The 19601-nt window shown below is 36.8% G+C and overlaps 1 protein-coding gene across 1 annotated transcript; it reads right to left on the bottom strand.

Annotated features, from left to right (window-relative positions):
- Positions 1 to 1311: 1311 nt before the first annotated feature.
- LOC114091725 (sulfotransferase 6B1-like) lies at positions 1312 to 19136 on the bottom strand. Its single transcript, XM_027934238.3, has 6 exons — positions 18909 to 19136; positions 16165 to 16349; positions 12926 to 13052; positions 7104 to 7195; positions 6756 to 6942; positions 1312 to 2001 (listed from the first exon to the last, which is right to left on the bottom strand). Exons 1-6 carry the CDS (start codon positions 19051 to 19053, stop codon positions 1883 to 1885), a joined length of 855 nt encoding a protein of 284 aa, XP_027790039.1. The 5' UTR covers positions 19054 to 19136; the 3' UTR covers positions 1312 to 1882.
- Positions 19137 to 19601: the final 465 nt, after the last annotated feature.

Raw genomic sequence — 19601 nt, 5'->3', positions numbered from 1 at the left:
CCCTATCATGCCTTCAAGTTCAGATAGCACTAGTCTTCATTCACATTGAAGGTTCACACCCCAGCTAAGGCAGCTCTGCACTTACCGTGAAATGACCTTATTTTATTTTTATAGTATATAGTGGGACCTGGCACATCTCATATGCTTGCTTTTCTAAAAATATTAATTATTATTCTATAACTTTCCCCTGTAGCAAGTAAGCATTTTGAAAGCAGAGATTCTTTCCACTCCATCATGTGTCCCTATGGTCCACCATGAACCCTGGCACATAGATGATACTCAGAAATATTTTTAATTGATAAATGAACTAGGAATTAAGATTTGTGGCTACACCTTTAAATACCAATCTTAGGAAATTTCTTATCAAAACTGGATTCTAAATTTACCTTATAGGTCTAAAATACAATCAAATACAGTCTTTCTTCAGTTCTCTTGACTTCAACAATCATTTTCATGAAATGAGAAGGGATATTGTCTCACAGGATTTGGTTCCTCCAACCCTACAGTCATTATTTTCTTGAATTTCCAGCCTCATTAGATCTCTGTGGGTGTCTTATGGCTTTGTCATTCCCTGGCCATCAATATCAGGAGGGATTTCAGCTCCACCATGAAGATGAAGCTAACGAAGAAAGATGACCCCTGATTGCTCCTGTCATTCTCTAACCTCATTCATTTGAGGAAGGGAAGTATCTCAGTAAATCTCTAGGAATGCTAATTTTGGAGGAAAAAAATTGCATGCATGGAGTAAAAAGAAAATACATTTTATTTGTAACAAATGTGTATATAGAAGGTTTATGAAGATTTAATTTCTTACAAAATAAACTTGACACAAAAGACTCCAACAGATTTGTGACTGATGATTTATGTAGGTTTACAATACACTAAGATACAGAATCAAATGATGGTTAAATTAAGTCAACTCATTCCTTTGAGTTCAAAGCTCAATGTCATACACAATATACACTTTTATTTGCCATTAAGCTGTGGGTTAGATATTTTGACAGATATAAACAACACGATATAATTTATATGTTGTCACGTAGGTGATAAATAATCTTAAAATAAGTTCACTGAAATTCCATTATAATGTCCTCTGGACTAAACCTATAGAATAATACTCGTTATAGGATAGAGAGAATTATACAGATTGAATTAATGTTAAAAATGATTCAGAATGAAAGCATACATATTCAAAATACTACAAAGAATCCTAAACATTCAAGGAAAATTACACTTTTAAAAACTGGAAAATAAGAAATTTTGTAAACTAACTGAATCAAGATAAAGAAAATACTAAAATACTAAGCCAGTATTAATGTGAAAGTGTTATCTCTTCATTCTTTATTTTTCCCAATATATTGGAATGTGGTCATTTGATTATGCTCAAGTATTAGGAGATTCTACCTTAGTAAGATTATGTTTGTCATGATTATGACATTGGAGAATATTTCTACACAGACACCAGAGAATGTCGAAATAAAAGTGTTGGTCATGATTGTCCAAATAGGCAGAAAATAAATTCTTCTCAGACATTTGTTATTTTAGATAATCCCTCGCCTCTTTTGTTGTACATTACTGCAGCTTGTAGAACACCACAGTAATATGCTCTCTCTGAATAGAAGTAATTCCTTGCCTTACTGAATATCCTGGAAATAGGTATATAATTCAGCCATTCAAAAATGTTATACTTCCTTTTACTAATAATTCCCTGCTATCACAGAATATAATAACAGTCTCTCACACAGGGCACTTTTGACACATTCATGAAGTATATGTTTCTCACTGAAAGAAATATTGGCTTTCTACATTGGTGAAAAATATTTACACATTCCCCAAGCTCAGCACTGCATAAAATGGAAATTGGTTTCATTTCCCATTTGTACTAAGAGTACTCCTTCAAGCGTCTTGCCAGTTCACTGTGTTTCATTTTCTCTGTGAATAGTTCATCAAATACTCTCTTCTGCTTTGAAGTAAAGTAGTTTATCCAATCACCCACCACTCCTGCAAAAATTGGAAATGTATCAGACAAGAACCAATTTAAATGTATAGTATTCACAAAAGAAATCTGTTAGCTTTATAATAAAATGTGAACATTTGGTATTCCTTGGTGATAAGATTATGTGGGATTATTTTTCTTTTGCTTATCTGTTGTTTCTAATTTATTCTGCAAAGGTTGCATTATTGATTTGTACAGTTTAAGAAGTTACTTCTTAAAAAGAAAGAGAGATTGAAAATACTTAAACATCATAAGGTTTTACTCTAGCAGGCAAATAAGTTTCTAATCTAAATGTAATAAAACTAAATCAGACAATGTGGGCATAAGAACATTTAACTTATTTCCCTACCTGGGCACCTAGTAGCAGAAGATGTGTGGGTGGGTGGGTAATTTGTCTCATTATAAGAAAACCTATTTTACAAAGTGAATAATGGATAATTAGAAACATAAACATCGAGTTCCAATATAAGATATCTGGAGATAAGGAATATACCTCACAATGTCCCTGAGCCTCTCCTGATCATACAAATTACCTTCTCAGCTTGGCCACAAGAGGGTCCCCTCAATACTGCCTTTCTCACCTCTCTTATGCCCCCTGTGACACAACCCAAACCTGAATCTTGCACACAATGGTTTTCTGGCCTCAAGCTTCACCTCTGGGGTCTCCAGGTATTGAAGCCAATGAAATATCATTTTATCCCAACATTTCTAATTGCTTAATACCATTCTCTATTATGTTTTCTTTCCCATTAGCTTAGGTTAGGGACTGTGATGTATCATTTGTGTGTAATCCTATAGTTCCTGATTCAATGCTGAGCAGTTTCTAGTGAGTGGGTGTTCAATAAACAACCTGCAGCTTAATCGAATGCCAAATAATGTCACCTACACCTACAGCAAAGCAACATAAAACAACCTAGGAATTTCTGATGTTATGAATTATTGCCTCAAAAATTGAGTTCAAGAAGAAGCAGAGAGAAATTCTTCTATTGCCAGTAGGGTGAGGATAGGAGATGGAAAGGAGAGTAGTACCAGAAGGAAGATCTCAATCAGGAAATGACACTGATGACACTGCCTCTAAGGCACACCAAGTTGGACACAAGGCCAGTGTTGGGACCTCTGCTGACCATGGAAGTGCAATCGCTGGGGAAAAAGAAATCCCCAGTCTTGTGATTCTGGTTTTGTGATTCTCCATGTACATGACAGTTAGAGCTTGAGAAATGGCTTCCATATACGTGCCTGAACGGCCCCAAGATATGGCTTCTGCAAACACAAAGAATAACTCCCCAGCAACGGGGCACACATACCTAATGGGGTATTGTTTCTGTAACTGGGGTAATGGAGCTCTGTTTCTGTAACTGGGGTGCCTAGGCTACCCCAACCTGGGGGACTCTCCGATCTCTGATTGGCCCCTGCCTTTGTCCCCCCCACCTTCTCCTCTCTCTATATAAGTCCTCTCCCTCCACAATAAACTGAGTTGCTGTGCCATCTCGGCTGACTCAACTCCCGACTCGGTGTGATTTTTGCCAGGCAGGGTGGCGGGCCGGGTCGCGACACTCATCCTCTAGCTCAGCCCGGAGACACTCACTAGCTGGTCTAGTGATTCTCCTCAACCTCTGTCGGAGGGCGGTCCGACAGGCCAGCTCCATGAGGTCAGTATGCCTGGCCCATGGAAGAGCAATATTATTGTTACTGAACAATCAATATCCTTTGGTCTTTTTCTGGTTTTCCCTTCCAGCCTCAGTGTCAGCTCCTCTGAATCACTATTTTAATCTTCATTTGATATGACTTTTGTTTGCTTGTCTTGTTTCTAATTTCTGATTTGTTCTTTGGACTTCCTTTACTTCTTTTGTTAAGGAAAACAATTCTAAAAATAATATAGTAATTATATATGTAGGTTAAGAAAATATGTATGAGCAAAGAAGGTTTAAAAAAATCAAGGAAATACACTCAGCTAACATGGTATATGCTAACCTGCATTCTCCCAGGTGTTTTTCTTTGCAAGCATAGATATTCATGTAAACTGTATTTAAGAATCACGACATGATAACCTGCTTTTAATTCACATGTTATACTTTGATCATCTTCCATGTTAGTATGCATACACACACAGTAAAATTATGGTTGCATAGAACAAGACGATCAATCAAAAACTTAAAGGGAAATTGGAAAATGTTTTGAAACAAAAAAACAAAACCACGGCACCAAAAACTTAGATAATACAGTAGAAACAAAACAAAGAGGGCAATTTATAGTGGCGAACACCTATACTGAAAAAGAATCATCTCAAATAAACAACCTAACTTTACACCTCAACCAACTAGAAAAAGAAGGGAAAAAAACCAAGCTCAAAGTTAGAACAAGGGAAAAAAATAATAAAGATGAAAGCAGAAATAAATGAAATAGAGAAGACCAAAAAAAAAAATCAACAAAACTAAGAGTTGGGTTTTTGAAAAGATAAGCAAAACTGATGATGAACCTTCAGTTAAGGAAAAGAAACCTCAAATAAATTTGATTGAATTCAAGTCTTGACTTTACTGTCTTTTAGTTCCATGACTTTGAAAAGTTATTCAGGTACTTGATGTCTCTGTACAAGGGTTAATATGAATATAATCCTCAAGTTTATTGTCAAGTATAAGAAAGATAAACCAAGTAATGTGGTTGGCACATAGTAAGCACTCAATAAATCCTACTTTTGCCTGCATAATTTTCTGTAATTTTCATACGCCATAGTAAATTCCTATATGCATGTAACTAAATTTCTGATTAGTGTCCGTTTCAGTGCTTTCTAGATTTTCATTGTCATGGGCAATACTGCAGCCTGCCTCCTGGCCATACATCTTTCCACACTCCCATAATTCTCCTGGAACTTTGAGTATGTGCAGGTCATTGGACTTGGGACACTGGGATCACTACCTTGTCATTTCCTAGAACATCACTCTAATTTGGGATATCAAAGTAAAGACAACTGCAGGGACAAATTCTCCTCTGTAAAGTGAAGACTTTCTCTGTGTGCCAAGGAGTCTAAGTCAGTGACTTGAGCAGTTTACCTGCAGTGAGCATTTCTGAAGGATAGATCCTCAACTCCCACCTCATCTACCCAGTGGCAGGAGCCAAGTGCACTACTGCTGGGCCCTCCTTGTGTTTAATTCCTTGTGTACAAAGATCTACCAACAGGCCCTCCTGGTGACAGTATCAGTGAGGATGTTCCCACTGTTAACCTTCTGTGCTTAGAGCAACACAAGGAAACACTTTTAACACTGAATTTAAATGCTTTAGAATTAATGTTGTTAGCTACAGTGATAAGTGAACTGATTTCATATAGGATATTTGCTAAGGTTACTAGCATGGCAGGTCAGAGAATAATTCCTTTCCCATTACAGTAATATTTCACATGTTTGTAGGATAAGATGTGAGAATATTGATTACTTTGCTAATCAGAATCTCAAAGGGTAGTAATCAAACACTGTTCACCACTAAATATCAGAACTTCCTCATTTCTCACTTTCCTCTTTACCATGGTCTGTCTCCTTTTTTGTTGTTTGTTGGTTGGTTTCCTTCCTCTTTGCTTATTTTGCCTTCCTTATGTGGATCTTTTTCTAAGTTCTGCTGTTTTTCTTTCACCACTTCTCTCAACCCTTCCTAATCTTTTACTTGTTCCTGCCTTTCTCTCAAGCCCCACATCCCCTTCCTCCTACCCTCTATTCTCAAACCTCTTGGAAGAGGGGCCCTTAGTTCCCGTACCCACCTTCCACCTCCCATCTCATCAGATATTCACCTGGTTCCCCCTATATCTGGATAAAAATCACACAGACTTCAAAATAGTTCTATATCCAGATGTACCCGTACTTGCTCCTTACTTAAACCCGAAGAACTAGTGGAGAAGATTTATTTTCTTCTCTTTGTGTTTCCAGGCAGAGGACCATCCTTGATTAACAATCCCAGCTTCTCTCCCTACTCCTTCCTTACTTCTGAAGGATGAGTTGCCTGGTTGGTATCTGGGGAAGCATACCATCCACATTCATGAACTCTTTTCACTTAAGAGAAGACTGGTGTGTTTGATCACCACTATGCCCCAGCGCCTTGCCTGGGGAATGGAAAGAATGGCCCTTGATGGGCTGTAACTAAGTGCATATGTTTATATAATTCAGGGTAAATTGTCAGCAAATGCACTAGGCTGCAGACCTGAGGCATTTTCTTCAAAGAGCTTTATTATTTCCATCTGTTTAACTCCTATGTCTAGCTTTCAATTGACTCCTGAACAGGCATTGACATCTCAATTCTGGAAATAACACAATTCAACAATCTTATTTAATAAACATTCACCAAAGGGTGACAATGTGCAATGTATTACACAAGAAATGGAAAGGTAAAATGGAAGATTAAAAATGGAACTGCAGTTGTCCCTTGGTTATCCCAGGGGGGATTGGTTCCAGGACATCCCCAAAATACCCAAATCCTCACGAGATATCCCTTATATCAAATGGCATAGTGTTTGCATATAACCTATCTATGCACATCCTTACTTGCACTTTAAATCCTCTCTAGACATACCCAGTACAATGTAAGTGCTCTCTAAATAGTTGTTATACCCAGTTGTTAAGGAAACAATGACAAGTCTACACACATGCAGTATAGTTGCAATTTTTTTCAAATATTTTCATCTGCTATAGGCTCAATTCACTGATGAGGAAGATGCAAATATGGAGGGTCAACTGTACTTCCAAAGACAGATGAGTTACCACATCTCCTTCTGGCTTACCTTTTCTAAATACCAGATTCCTCTCAGATGTGAGGGCACAGATGGTATGATTTGGATCATGGCTTTCTTTGACTGTATTATTTTTCATTTCACTGAAGGATGTTTTCCAAGCAATGTTATTAATTTCACTGTCATTCACATGCATACCAAGGAAAGTAGTTATTTTCTTTAAACTTTTAAAAAAATCCTGAGCAATAAGCAAAATTTAAAAAACAAATTAAGTATAAGTCTTGTCAAAACACAAAATTCATTCCCTAAAACCTAAAAAGCAGAATTCAATTGATTGACTTCTTGTTTTAACTTAATTTGATTTAAAACTTGATTACTGAAACATTAGGGAAGACTTACTTTCTTCATTTCTTCATAGAATATAATTAGAACATTATCATTTTTGTGCTCTTCCCAGCTTAAAACATGATCAAACCAGGATCCATACACAACTGGAAAAAAAAGTGAATTGTTGTGTATTATTAAAAATTATGTCTTTGCATTCATGGGGTTTTCTCTTAGGAAGCAGTCAAAGTGAAGCATGTACTTATCAGACTCTGGAGTAAGACTTTTCCTTAGAAGAGCTTGGTTTCACTATTATTTTGACAAATAGAATGCTATGATATGATGCTGGATGGCCACATCTTTTAATAAATCTTTGGTGCTGTTTTTCCTTATTTCTAGAAAACATTTTTTTTTTTTTTTACCATCAGGGAAAGAAGGAGCAGAAATACAGATACACATTTTCTCAAGATAGTTTTTTGACCACCATTTTGGTTCTTGGGAGAAATATAGAAACAATGAGAATTTATTCCTACAAAGTGACATGTTTTCATAATTATAGGTTTTTCCAAAAATATTTACAAACTTCTTTTAAAAAAATTCTTATGATTATGTTTTCATGTATCAGTTAAAATTAATTTGAACAAAAAAATAAAATTAACTTTAAAAAAGATTCTATTCACATGTTAGTTCAAGACTGAAAAATCAGCCTTGGAGATTTATCTTTAGTTGATATGATCTCTTTGTTGTTGTTATTAACTAACAGCCTTGGAAAAAAAACTCCAAGGGTTTAAACGCAAAATATTAAGATGCATAATAACCTCTTTGACAATGGTGATTAAAAATAAAATTTATTTATTTCATTTCATGAAGTCAACTAGTTTGAAGCATAATGCATAAATCATAGTAATTTAAAATACTGCATATACATTGTTCCATGTAACCTTACCAATCAATATTCAAATTCTGGCTAATACCATAAGTATAAAAGAGCTGCTCTACTGCTTTCCTGAAGATCTGCTGACTTTTGATTCATTGAATAAACATTTATTAAGCCATTAGTGTCTGCCAGACATTTGCTAGACGTTTTGAACATTAAAGCTTTGAATAAATTGAAGTATAATTAACTCCAAACTAAGTGCAATTTTTCATGGCTTCAGCTTTTGAGGAAACAAAGAGCAGAAAATAACCATGTGTATTTTTAAAACAAGAATTTCCAGGACTACTGTGATGTCATCAAAGAGTCAGCCTGCTACCCCAGGGACCCACAGGGTTTACAGTAAGTTCCTCAGAGAGCTTCCTGGACACACCTTTTAGTTATCAGCAGTCTCTAGCAGTTTCAGTGACTTGCGAAACACCTCTTACTAAATTACTCAAAGTACCACTTCAGTGATAAGGGATACCTCTTCTAAGAAGGGTCATTCTTTTCCCAGAAGCAAACACCAGTAGGAGGAAGACTGATTTTCTCTAATGCAAATTTAGGAAGTTAACTACTGTAGTCACTGGTGCCTTAGACCACATCATGGACACAACCTGCCCTGCCAGTTCCCACACCCACATCCTCCAGGTGACATCATGCCTAGAGTTGTTGATGTCCAGAGACTCCTTTAGACTACAGGACAGGGAAGCTGAGCTCCAGCAGCTAGGAGGCTGGGCAAAGACAGACCCAGAGTTTTACTCACCATTAGGTGTAACTGACTTTGCTCATTATGGTTTTTCATAGGAAATGTATTGCAACATGCCTCAGAATACATTTAAGAGTAGATGTTGCCGCATAGCTTGATCATAATTTGAAAGCCAGTTGTTTCATTGTTGACCAATTAATTCATACCCCACCATGTTCCAAAAGGACTTTAGTCAGATAAAATTGAAAAAAGTTGGCAGCCTGCTCCTTCTTCACCAACACAGGAAAGTATGTTAGTACTATATCTGAAAAATGTTTTTGATAGGCTAAAAAACTTAAAGTTTGGATTAATTTTTAAAATCAGAATCGTTTAATTATCCAGGTCATTAATTGATCTTAGCTCTAAAAAAATTCAGCTTTCAAAATAGAGGTTTGAAATCTTTCTTTTATGGAAAACTCTTTTCTCCATGTCCTGCATTTAATTTCAGAATTATCCTACTACCTCCTGGCTTTAATATTTGCCTGCAGGGCCTGCCCTTTGCTATCTAAAATTCTTTCACCAAATGTCCCTGAGAAGACAAGTTTATTCTAACTCAACCCATGTGTCTTAGGGTCTGGGGAGTGAGCCATTTGGCCTCCTAGAAAATTCCAGAATTCCTCCTTCCTATTGAATCCATGCTTCTTTGAGACTCATTTCAATAAATCATTCCTTCCCTCCTTATCTCAATCATAAATCAACCTGTTCTCTCTCCTAAAGTCACTGAAGGCTCTTCCTAACAGGTCACAGTCTCTGGGTCCTCTCAGTTCTTGCCATCTGCTCGAGTGACTAAATGGACAGCTCCTCCCGTGCCCTACTCTGAATATTCTGTCCCTTTCTGTCTTCACTCTCTTCCTCTGTTTTCTTGCTTATCTCTTCAGTTTCCTTGTTGCCTTATTGCTTATTTAGAACAATTAGGAAAAAAAAAAAACACCCAGAATTGAATCAAAACACTTCAACTTCTTTCTTCTCTCCCATTTTTGCTGAGAGCTGCTGGAGAAATGCATACAAATCAGTATTTGCATCACTGCAAGTTCCTGTTTCCAACCTTAGGGCCCCAAGGCTCCCTAAGCAAGCCACTTGTCCTACATTAACATTCCATTCTTCCCAGCAGCCTTTTGGATCCTGCCACACTTTCTGCAAACCTTGTGCCTCTACTCCAGTTATAATGAATGTCTTAGTTTCTAGTTTCTAGGAAGATCTCAGAAGATGAAGTATTTGTGAAGAAAAACAAAACTCTCTGGGACGAAGTGGCCTAGGAAACAGAGTATCTATATAAGACCGGAGAGAAGGCTGTGAGGAGAAAAAAGAGCTGAATGCTAAGGCATTAATTTTATTGAGATTATTAATCTGCTATGGTTTTACCAGAACACAATTTCTAGTTATTGTTTAACTTGAAAAGCTAAAATGTATTTATATGCTATCTGAAAGGCATATTAGATGATTAGATACATGTCTAATATGTCTCTTTAATATCGCATTATATAACTAAAATCCATGTCTATATTTAGGGATAGATACAGGATATCATAACTCCTCGGTTATAAAATAACCTCTTTAGATAAATTCTTACTCAACAACAGCTCTGCCTTAATGTGAAACTTACTTTCATTCTTTCTTCATCATAATCTTTTTTTTTTTTTTTTTGGTACCAGAGATTGAACCCAGCAGCGCTTAATCAGAGCCCAGAACCACATCCCCAGCCTTTATATTTTTAATTTTGAGACAAGGCCTCACTAAGTTGCTTAAGGTCTCACTAAGTTTCTGAGTCTGGCTTTGAGTTTGTTATCCTCCTGCCTCAGCATCCTGAGCCTCTGGGATTGCAGGTATGTGCCACCAGGCCCGGCAATGTGAAACTCTTTAAACACCTTCTGAAAGAATGCACGAGTAGATTTCTACAGCACATTTCACACATTATTTAAATTTGAACCTCTAAATAATCTTACAAAATGGATAATTTGATTAGCCTTCTTTTATATTAAAGTATAGACCTCAGAAAAGTTATGCTACTAATCCAAAGCCACACAGGAAATATAGTCAGAATTTGATGCCAGGTCTTCTGCCTCTGTCACCTATTCTTCCTACTATACCATGGTAAGAGAAATAATCTTCCCTTCAAAGAGTTTCTAAAGAACATCCCTGAAAAAAATAGTCTCATACATGTAATACTACCTGCACAGGAACACAAACAACCATGACTTACAAATAGTAAAAACAGAAGTTACTTGTACTCAACCCAATAGATTTTTTAAAAAACAACTTCTGTGCTTCTGTTGGTGAGAGGGTTTGCCTAGGCTGAATCACCCAGTTGTATAATGTTTACAGATAAAATCCCTTTACAACTAAAAATCTGTTCATTCACCCAAGAAGGTGCCAGAGAATCATCTGGAATACTTTTTCCAACTATACTCTGTTCCTCCTGGATACTCCAGGGGCTCCACTAGGGCCAGATAGCCTCACTGTACTCTGGCCTGGGCTGGGATGTTTGTGGTTACATGGATAGAAAAATAACTTCTAGAATAGGAATAGTGTTAGACCTGCTCCACCCTGTCCTCACCAGATCACACCTAAAGTATACTTGCTTTCTGGAAACTGCATAATAGTAGAGTGGCCAAATTAGAGCTGATGCAGTGGAAAGGATTGGGAACCCCAGTGTGTGATAATGGCAGACAAAAACAGCATTTTTTGTCTCGAGGAAAAGCAGACTCCAAGTCTGTTCTGGGAAAAAAAAAATCATGTGTTTAAACTCTGCTTATTCCAAAAATGGAATTGAGGTGAAGTTAGGCATGCCAACTATCTTCAAATATTTAGAAGGCTATCATGTACAAGAGGAATTTATGATCAGGGGTAGTTTTTTTCTCTCCTGAACAAATGACACAATGGTTAAAGGTAAAGATTTTGAAGAAAATGCCTGAAATTAACCCGGGCTTTGTTCCTTATTAGTTATGCATCTGTGAACAAATTGCTTGGCTTCTCAAGGTTTGCTTTCTCTTCAGTTTAAAATGAGGATAATAACAGCTACCTCGTAGGGTGTCTGGTGTGGATGAAATGAGAGAATGTTTGCATAGCACTTACCTAAGTGTATCACATGGTAAGCACACAGTAAATGGTAAGAAAAGAAAAAAAAAACCGAAAACATCTGAGAAGTGCCAAGAGGAAATGCAGAGTGTTAGGGGGTTGATGAACCTGTTGCCAGGGTTAAGATGTTTAAGCTTAACTTATACAATTCTTGTGGATGTCATAAGGGTGATTCAAAATCAGGTGGGTATTTGGACCAGATAACTACCTGTCATTCCTGCAACATGATTCCATTAAATGTGTGCCATTAGCTAAGCAGGAAAGCAGATCAGAAAGAGGAAATACTGTGAGCAGAACATATTCTTCCATACGGTATGGAGTGAAACAAAGAAAAAAAGTACTATGTGGAGCCAGGGATTAAGGCTACAATTACCTAGCCCTCTTTGAAACTAAAGGCTGAACAATCTGCTAGCGAAATTAGCCATTAAAGAAGACCTACCCTACCTCCAGGAAGAGAGAGGGCTCTAACTCACGTCTCTTAAAGTCTACAGTGCCTTGGTCTATTATTTTGGCTTAACATGTGTTTGGGAATTCAGAATAGTTGTTCGTTTGTTTGTTTGTTTTTTAAGTGCTTCAGACACCACTAAGTCCAGGGGAGAGGAATAAATTCAAAGGTCTTGTGATGGCAGAACCAATGTGCACCGTGCAGCTCAATCATGTTTCATGGTGGTGTTTTTCAAGATAAATGGCTGTTAGTTTTCATGAAATCAGTTCTCTCACAATTTGTTTATTGGTTTATTTGGGGAAATTATGAGCATACTTTTTGTTGTTTCATGTTTCTTCCCCCCTAGGCAGGTATATATAAGGTATTTCAGGCTTCCTATCTTCATAATTATTTCACCAAAAAAAAAAAAAAAAAAGAAAGACTACTGGTATATGGGGTGGGTTGGGGATGTTGCTTATATAGCATTAATCTGTTTAGAAAACATTCAAATCAGCTCAGTAAATAATCACCAATACATTACTCCCTTAGGAGATAAGAGAGACTTTAGAGAAGTAAAGTAAGTAAGAATTTGTTTAGAAGAAATGAAAGAATTATCTTTTCAGCATAGTTCTGAAAATAGGCAGTTAGGATCCATTTAAACTCTTGGAAAAATGCTTTCATTTTCAGTGAGAAAGTTCACTGTATGTTATGAATATTAAAATCATTGTTATATTTACCATCTCCTCTGAGGAACAGCTCCAAAAATGCAGCCCATGTTTCAATGTAAGGGAGATTGGGGTTATCTCTGTAGTAGTGGAAGAGTGAGACAGCTGTATCTTTTGGATTTCTAATGATGTAGATAACCTGTTTAAAAAACCAATTTATTCTTAAATAACCCAGTACAAACTATTTGCTGAAAGAAAACAGCAGCTAAACTTACCTGTGCAAATCCTGATTATTATTTTTTTTTTTGGAGGGGGATAGCTTTTGCTAATGATTAAACACTGTCTTAGGCTAATATCTCTCAAAACTTAATGTGCAGAGGAGTCATTAGAGGATCTTGTTAAAATGCAGATTTTGATTGAGGAGGTCAAGGAGGAGGCCTGGTATATTGTACTTTTAACAAGCTCCCAGCTGATGTTGATACTGCCAGTCTACCAACCACACTTTCTACATTTATGTGCTAAATTTGGTCCTATCTTTTGGGGGAAGACATGGGAAAATATAACCTTATTCATTTGTGAGACAAAATTACCTTTTAGTTATCCACATAATATAAAACTGATTTCCTGATCCTAAGATTTCTTACAAATTGTCTGTTATTATTGAAAGAAAAAAATACTGTTTTAGAATTTCTTTTTTCTACCATTTAATCCCCCCACGAGTAGGGAATCTTGAGGGAGCCTCCCAATTTCCATGAACACTGCAAATGCAGTTTAATTCAATTCAATAAATATTTATTTAGTACCTACTGTGTACCAAGTAATGTGAGATTTCCTCAGTCCAAAGAATATAATGAGCCAGGTATGGTGGCATATGCCTGTATAATCCCAGAGGCTTGGGAGGCTAAGGTAGGATTGCAAGTTCAAGGTCAGCCTCAGCAATTTAGTAAGACCCTAAGCAACTTATTGAGACTCTGTCTCAAAATGAAAAACAAACAGGGCTGGGGATGTAGCTCAGTGGTAAAGCACCTCTGGGTTAAATCTCCAGAACCAAAAAGAAAAAAAGAAGAAGAAGAAGAAAGAAAGAAATCCAAAGAATATAACAATAAACAAGACAGAAATGGATTCTAGCTCTCTCAAAACTTACAGTCAGGAGCGGGAAGTCTATAATTAAATACACTTGACAATACAATGTTGTAAGAGTTATAGCAGGGTGTGTAGAGTCCATAAGACTATATAAGAGGCCTCAGGACACCAGGATAGGAAGCTGGATTTACTAGGAGCATTTTCAATCATAGTCAATATTGCATGATGAGTTGAGGGTACAAGATGTTCCACTTACTTTTAAAATGACAATCAGGGTAGACACATTTTGCTCAGATTAAAAGAGTTAGCTGAGTCATTATGCATACGTAACTATCCTGTTCAATGTAACTATCCTGTTCATAGTCCAGGTATTGTGGGTCCACATGAACAGTGTCTGTTCTTCTTTAATTGAGGGGATGTATAAAGGTCGCTGTGTACAGGAATGAAGAGTCACCTTTACCCCCACCCCACCCAGTATTCTCTCTACATCCCAAGAAATGCTTTCAGAGTAACCTAACACATTAGGCCTATCTGACTTCTCCTGAGCAGATTCATAGAACCCTAAGGCTCACAGAACAGTTATAAAAACCCACTGCCTTAACAAAAAAGGGATAAAGTGTCAGAATTTAAGCCCCATTCAGTTGGACATATTCATTTTAGTAAAAACAAAAGTTTTTAGGGTTTCTGGAGAACGCCCAAAGTTATATGTCTGCATTATCTACTGGGAAAGACAATGCAACCCATTAATTAGTACATATTTTGTCAGAGAATGTAGTCTAGAGACATTAGAATTACTGGAGGAGGTTAGGGGGGATAAAGGGAAGGCAGAATAGTACTCTGGAGGGGAATCAAATATGAAACAAAACAACATAAAATGAGCTAGAAAGCATAACTTTTATGCCAAAGAGTTTAGAAACATAAAAAGGGAGAAATGAGGATTAAGGAGAAAATAGAGAAGGCAACTAGGATTGAGCTCTAGCAGGGGGAATATGAGGGAGGAATTTACTGTCCCAGGACCCTGCTGGGGCAAGGAGGCTTCTCCAACTCCAAGCCCTCAGGAGCTGAACCTCATTAACAGTTGTGGGAAACCTCTCATGAGGTCAGGGAAGAGGAGGCTCAGCTCCCAATAAGGGTCACACTGAAAGGGCTGCACCTCAAGGCTTTAGTGTGGTGGTTAAGAAGCACCCAAAGTTGGGCTGGGGTGCTGGCTCAGCGGGTAGAGTGCTCACCTAGCACAGTCAAGGCCCTGGGTTCAATCCTCAGCACCACATAAAAATACATAAATAAAGATATTGAGTCCAACTATAACTAATGTGTATATATATATAGTGCCCAAAGCTATCTGAGCTTCAGTGTCCTTGCTTATGAAGGGTCTGTGACCTTCACTTGTCCTTATTGTGATGTACACAAAACATATAGCTTCCTATCTGGTAGCCATTTGTTACCACATCACCCTGAGTTAAAGTTAGTGAGTTTAATCTGAATCCTTTTCTCTTCGAATCTCTCTGTCTCTCTCCTTTCCCTCCTCTCTGTCTCTATCTTTGCTTTTCTTTCTGTCTCACTCTTTATATTTTCAGTCTGTTTCATCAGGAGAAAGAAGAATATTTGAAAAGCATTGTCTTTCTCCCTTTCTCTCCCTTTGTCTTAGCAAGAGTCTCTTTGGAAGGTCTGGTTGAGTGAAATGTAATCAAGTTAATTCACTTTCTCCTGCTCTGACAGATTGGGGAGGGAGGGTCAGTCAAGGCAAAGCTTTATGACATTTGCCCCTGGTTGACTGTGCTTCCTTTAATTTGTGCACAGAGGTATTGTGGTCATGGAATTACAGTTGTGGAAGACCTGCTCTAATGCATACACATTTGACTGGTAGGCTGCTTTTGTTTTTATGTTTAGAATATGACTGAAATTGTTTGAAAAGCTTTCGTTTCTGGAAATGTGTTATAGCTGTCACATGTGTCTTGTCTTTGCTTTTCAAACATTCTTCTTTTTTCTGATCAAAATAGACTTTTAAAATGTTCCTTACACATACATCTCTTGAAAAATTTCAATCCTAATGTCATATTACATTAGGCGTTTTTCCTTTCCTATATAACACTTTGCAAAAATAATAGATAAAATAATTAAAATATAAGCAATATTGACTGTGCCACTTCTGGGCCATATGACAAAGTAGGAATCCAAACCCAGCTTTGTGAGATTCCCAAGCCTCAGCCACTAACCACAGAACTTACCTTGCATTGCTTTTGTTTAATATCCACCGGCAGCATGTCATAGCTCAAATGGGTAGGAATGACTCTTCTCTTAGAATACGTTTTTAGCTCGTCAAATTTAGAAATGTCTCCCAATTCAATAGGAGATGTTATAGTTATTTTTGCATTGGGAATGTTCTCAATGACTTCTGCAACCCAGTGAGTGCCTTTACACAGAGATAAAGTGAAATCCAATTTTAATTAAATATCACTCTTGATAAAATGAATAAAGAAAATTAGGATGTGATAAAAGCAATGAAAGCATTAATTTTATTATAATAGTCACATTACACACCCATAAAACCTGTTGAAACACTGAAGATGCTAATTCACTTCACAAGTAGATTCACATTTTAAAGAGTGAAAGGGTTTGAAGACTGTACTTCTTGCTTCCTTGGCTAAAATGCGCTTCTGTTACCAATCACTCCTGAAACTTTCAATTCACAAAGTCATGCACATCTTTCCATACATGATTCCCACTCATCCTGTGAGCTCATGCAGCTTCATCCTCTATAAACTACCCCTGAGTCCCCACTCGCTGGCATAGTTGCTCATCCCTTCCTGGCTCCCACGCTGTGTTCAGCTCCTACCTCTGTCAGAGCACAACCACAGCATAGTTGCCATTGCTCATGTTCATGTTTACCCCTCCATTTCCTCCTTGCAAGTAGCCACGAACCTTCATTTTATGTACAGATCACACAATATTTGTGTAAACAACAAAGCATTTGAACAATTAATGTATACTGTATTCAAATATCATAGCGATACAAGCTATCATGGAATCCAGAAAGAATACAACATTAGCTGTTTTATTGTTGTTGTTGCTGCTGTTGTTTTATTTTTTCCTGGTGCTGAGAATTGAACCCAGGGCCTTGCATATGCTGGCCAAGTGCTCTCCTACCAAGCTGTCCAGCCCAAGAAAACAACTGGACATTGACATAAAGCAAATGGTGGGTGCACTCTACAGACAACAGTAAATTGGAGCAGAGAAATAGAAATCTGCAGTGGGGTGGGGTTTGCTAACTTGAAAGCAATGTCCATAAAGAGTTTAAGTCGAGCCTCAACTTCATTTATCTCATTTTAATTTCCATGAGATACAGTATTTACAAGGTTACAGTTGAACAGAGTTTAAATAGGACCTTCATTTGCATTGTTTTAATATTGACTATTTCAATTTGTAATAAGTCTTAAATATTTATGATTATAGTATTCATACAAATGTGACTTAAATTGTAAGGATATTTGGATTATTTTAACAAAACATATTGATTTGTTTTGATGAAAAGAGAGGGGATATAAATGACTCTGTGCTACCAGAGGGACCTTCTGGCAGCTGATGCCTTAGATGGCAGGGGATGTCACCATGTAGGCTCCACTATGTCTAGCGGAAGTCAATATATGTTTGCTTATGGTGTAAGTTAGCCACTTACTGTGAGAACATTTAGGCCCATCTTGTTTGTTTGGTGAGGTACTGGGGATTGAACCCAATGGTGCTCATCCACTGAGCTATATTCCCAAATCTTTGTTTGTCTGTTTTGGCTTTAGTTTTTTTTGTTTTGTTTTGTTTTGTTTTTTGAGGTATTACAAAAATGAACTTGTCCTTTTGCCTCAGCATCCAGTGTCACTGGGATTATAGGTGTGCATGTCCAGTTCCAAGAACACTTAAAATATCATAGGTTACTTTCTAAACTAATATATCAACTTAAGACAATTTGCATATATTCACAGAGCAACCTATTATATTCCAACTTTACTCTGACATATTCTGGAGTCAATCATTTAATTTTTCTTTCCAGCAGTGTTTTCCAAAATAAAATGATAACACTGGGAAGATCAGTAAAGTAAAGGGACCAAAGGACGGGAGGCGGGGAGTGAGTGGGGAAATGCTAGAGAATGATACTGTTAAATTATATTGTTATACTGTGTGCATGTATGAATATGTAATAACAAATCCCATCAGTATGTGCAACTATAATGCACCAATTAAAAATGTGGAAAAAGAACAGAATGATCACCCTAGGAGATTTGGTCTTAGGTGAACTCTACATCTTCCCATAAAGAGGACCTCTTGGCCTCAGATGGTGACTCTTCTGCACGCACAACTCAAGGGGAGCTCAGCTTTTAGTTGCTGAACTAGTGCTACCAGGTATATGCCATCTCTATATGGTCACTAGTCTGGAAATAGCAACAGGCAGTGGGATGTTATATACCTTTGCCAGCTGTCAAAGCAAAAATAATATAACTCATTTTTAGAATTTACAGAATGATATTATTCATAATAACCATCCCTTCAGGGATCTACAACTCCATGTGGGAATAAACTTTGAAGTGAAATCTTTTTAATGTTACAAATATTGATGGCTCTTACTAGTTTAGAAGAAAAACAATTATTTATAAAGCAATCATTAAGTGTAAATTGAACAAGTATTATTTAATTATTGCTATGCCTGGGTCAAATTATGATCAGAACTTTATAATGTTATAGATCTTATGCTTACTATAAATTTCAGCATATGTCCTCATGAATAAAATAGAAACAAGCATTTGTAAAGCTTTACTTTTTCCAACTGAATCTTTTGCATAGCACATTTAAAAAAATCTCTTATGTCAAATTTTTTTCATTAAAATAAGCAGTGGAAAAATTCCAAAAAATAAATGCTGAGCAAAAATGATTATTTTATTTATTATTGCATTCCTACATTAAAAATGCATTGAAATAAACTCACCAGATTTGGGGTAGGAAACCAGAAACACATCATCTTCTCTTGCATCAAAAGAATCCAAGGAATCAAGAAGTTCTCTTGAAGATGCAGTGGAAAAGAGGATCCCCTTGAATTTATGAAGAACACTCAATTGACCCGGGGATAACATCTTTCATCAAATCTATCAAAAATTATTTACTAAACACTGACTCGACACAAGACACAGAAAAATGTGGTCCGTGATCTTATTCCTAGCTGAGTGGGAATGTAATCTTAGAATTACTAAGTTGACATTCCAAACACACACACACACACACACATATATATATACCTTTTACAATTCTTCTCAAGACTAATTTTTAAACCATAACAGAGTTAAAGTCTGTTGTAAAAATTTTGTTATCTGAATTTTTCTGATAACACATGTTACAAAATGTTTCCTCCTACTTGACTCAGGATAGTTTGCGTACAAAGCTACCAAGCTATCAGAATGCAATCATTCTAGTAAGATACTGTACTCAATCAAATCCTTTGGCCTGAACAGGAAAAGGCTTTTAGTGGCTATAATGGATTATGTCACATACAAATGATTATAAAAAACTAGATTTAGCTTTCTACTTATTAACACAGTAGAGGAAGTAGTTACTATTGTTTTTGTTTTTTTTTTTTAAATTTGAAAATGCTAGGAATTGAACCTAGAGACTTGTACATGGTACA

The sequence above is a fragment of the Marmota flaviventris genome, chromosome 3 (assembly GCF_047511675.1).
Source record: "Marmota flaviventris isolate mMarFla1 chromosome 3, mMarFla1.hap1, whole genome shotgun sequence".
Lineage (NCBI taxonomy): Eukaryota > Metazoa > Chordata > Mammalia > Rodentia > Sciuridae > Marmota > Marmota flaviventris.
The sequence above is the reverse complement of the archived record's forward strand: the minus strand, read 5'-3'. Positions and strand labels throughout refer to the sequence as shown.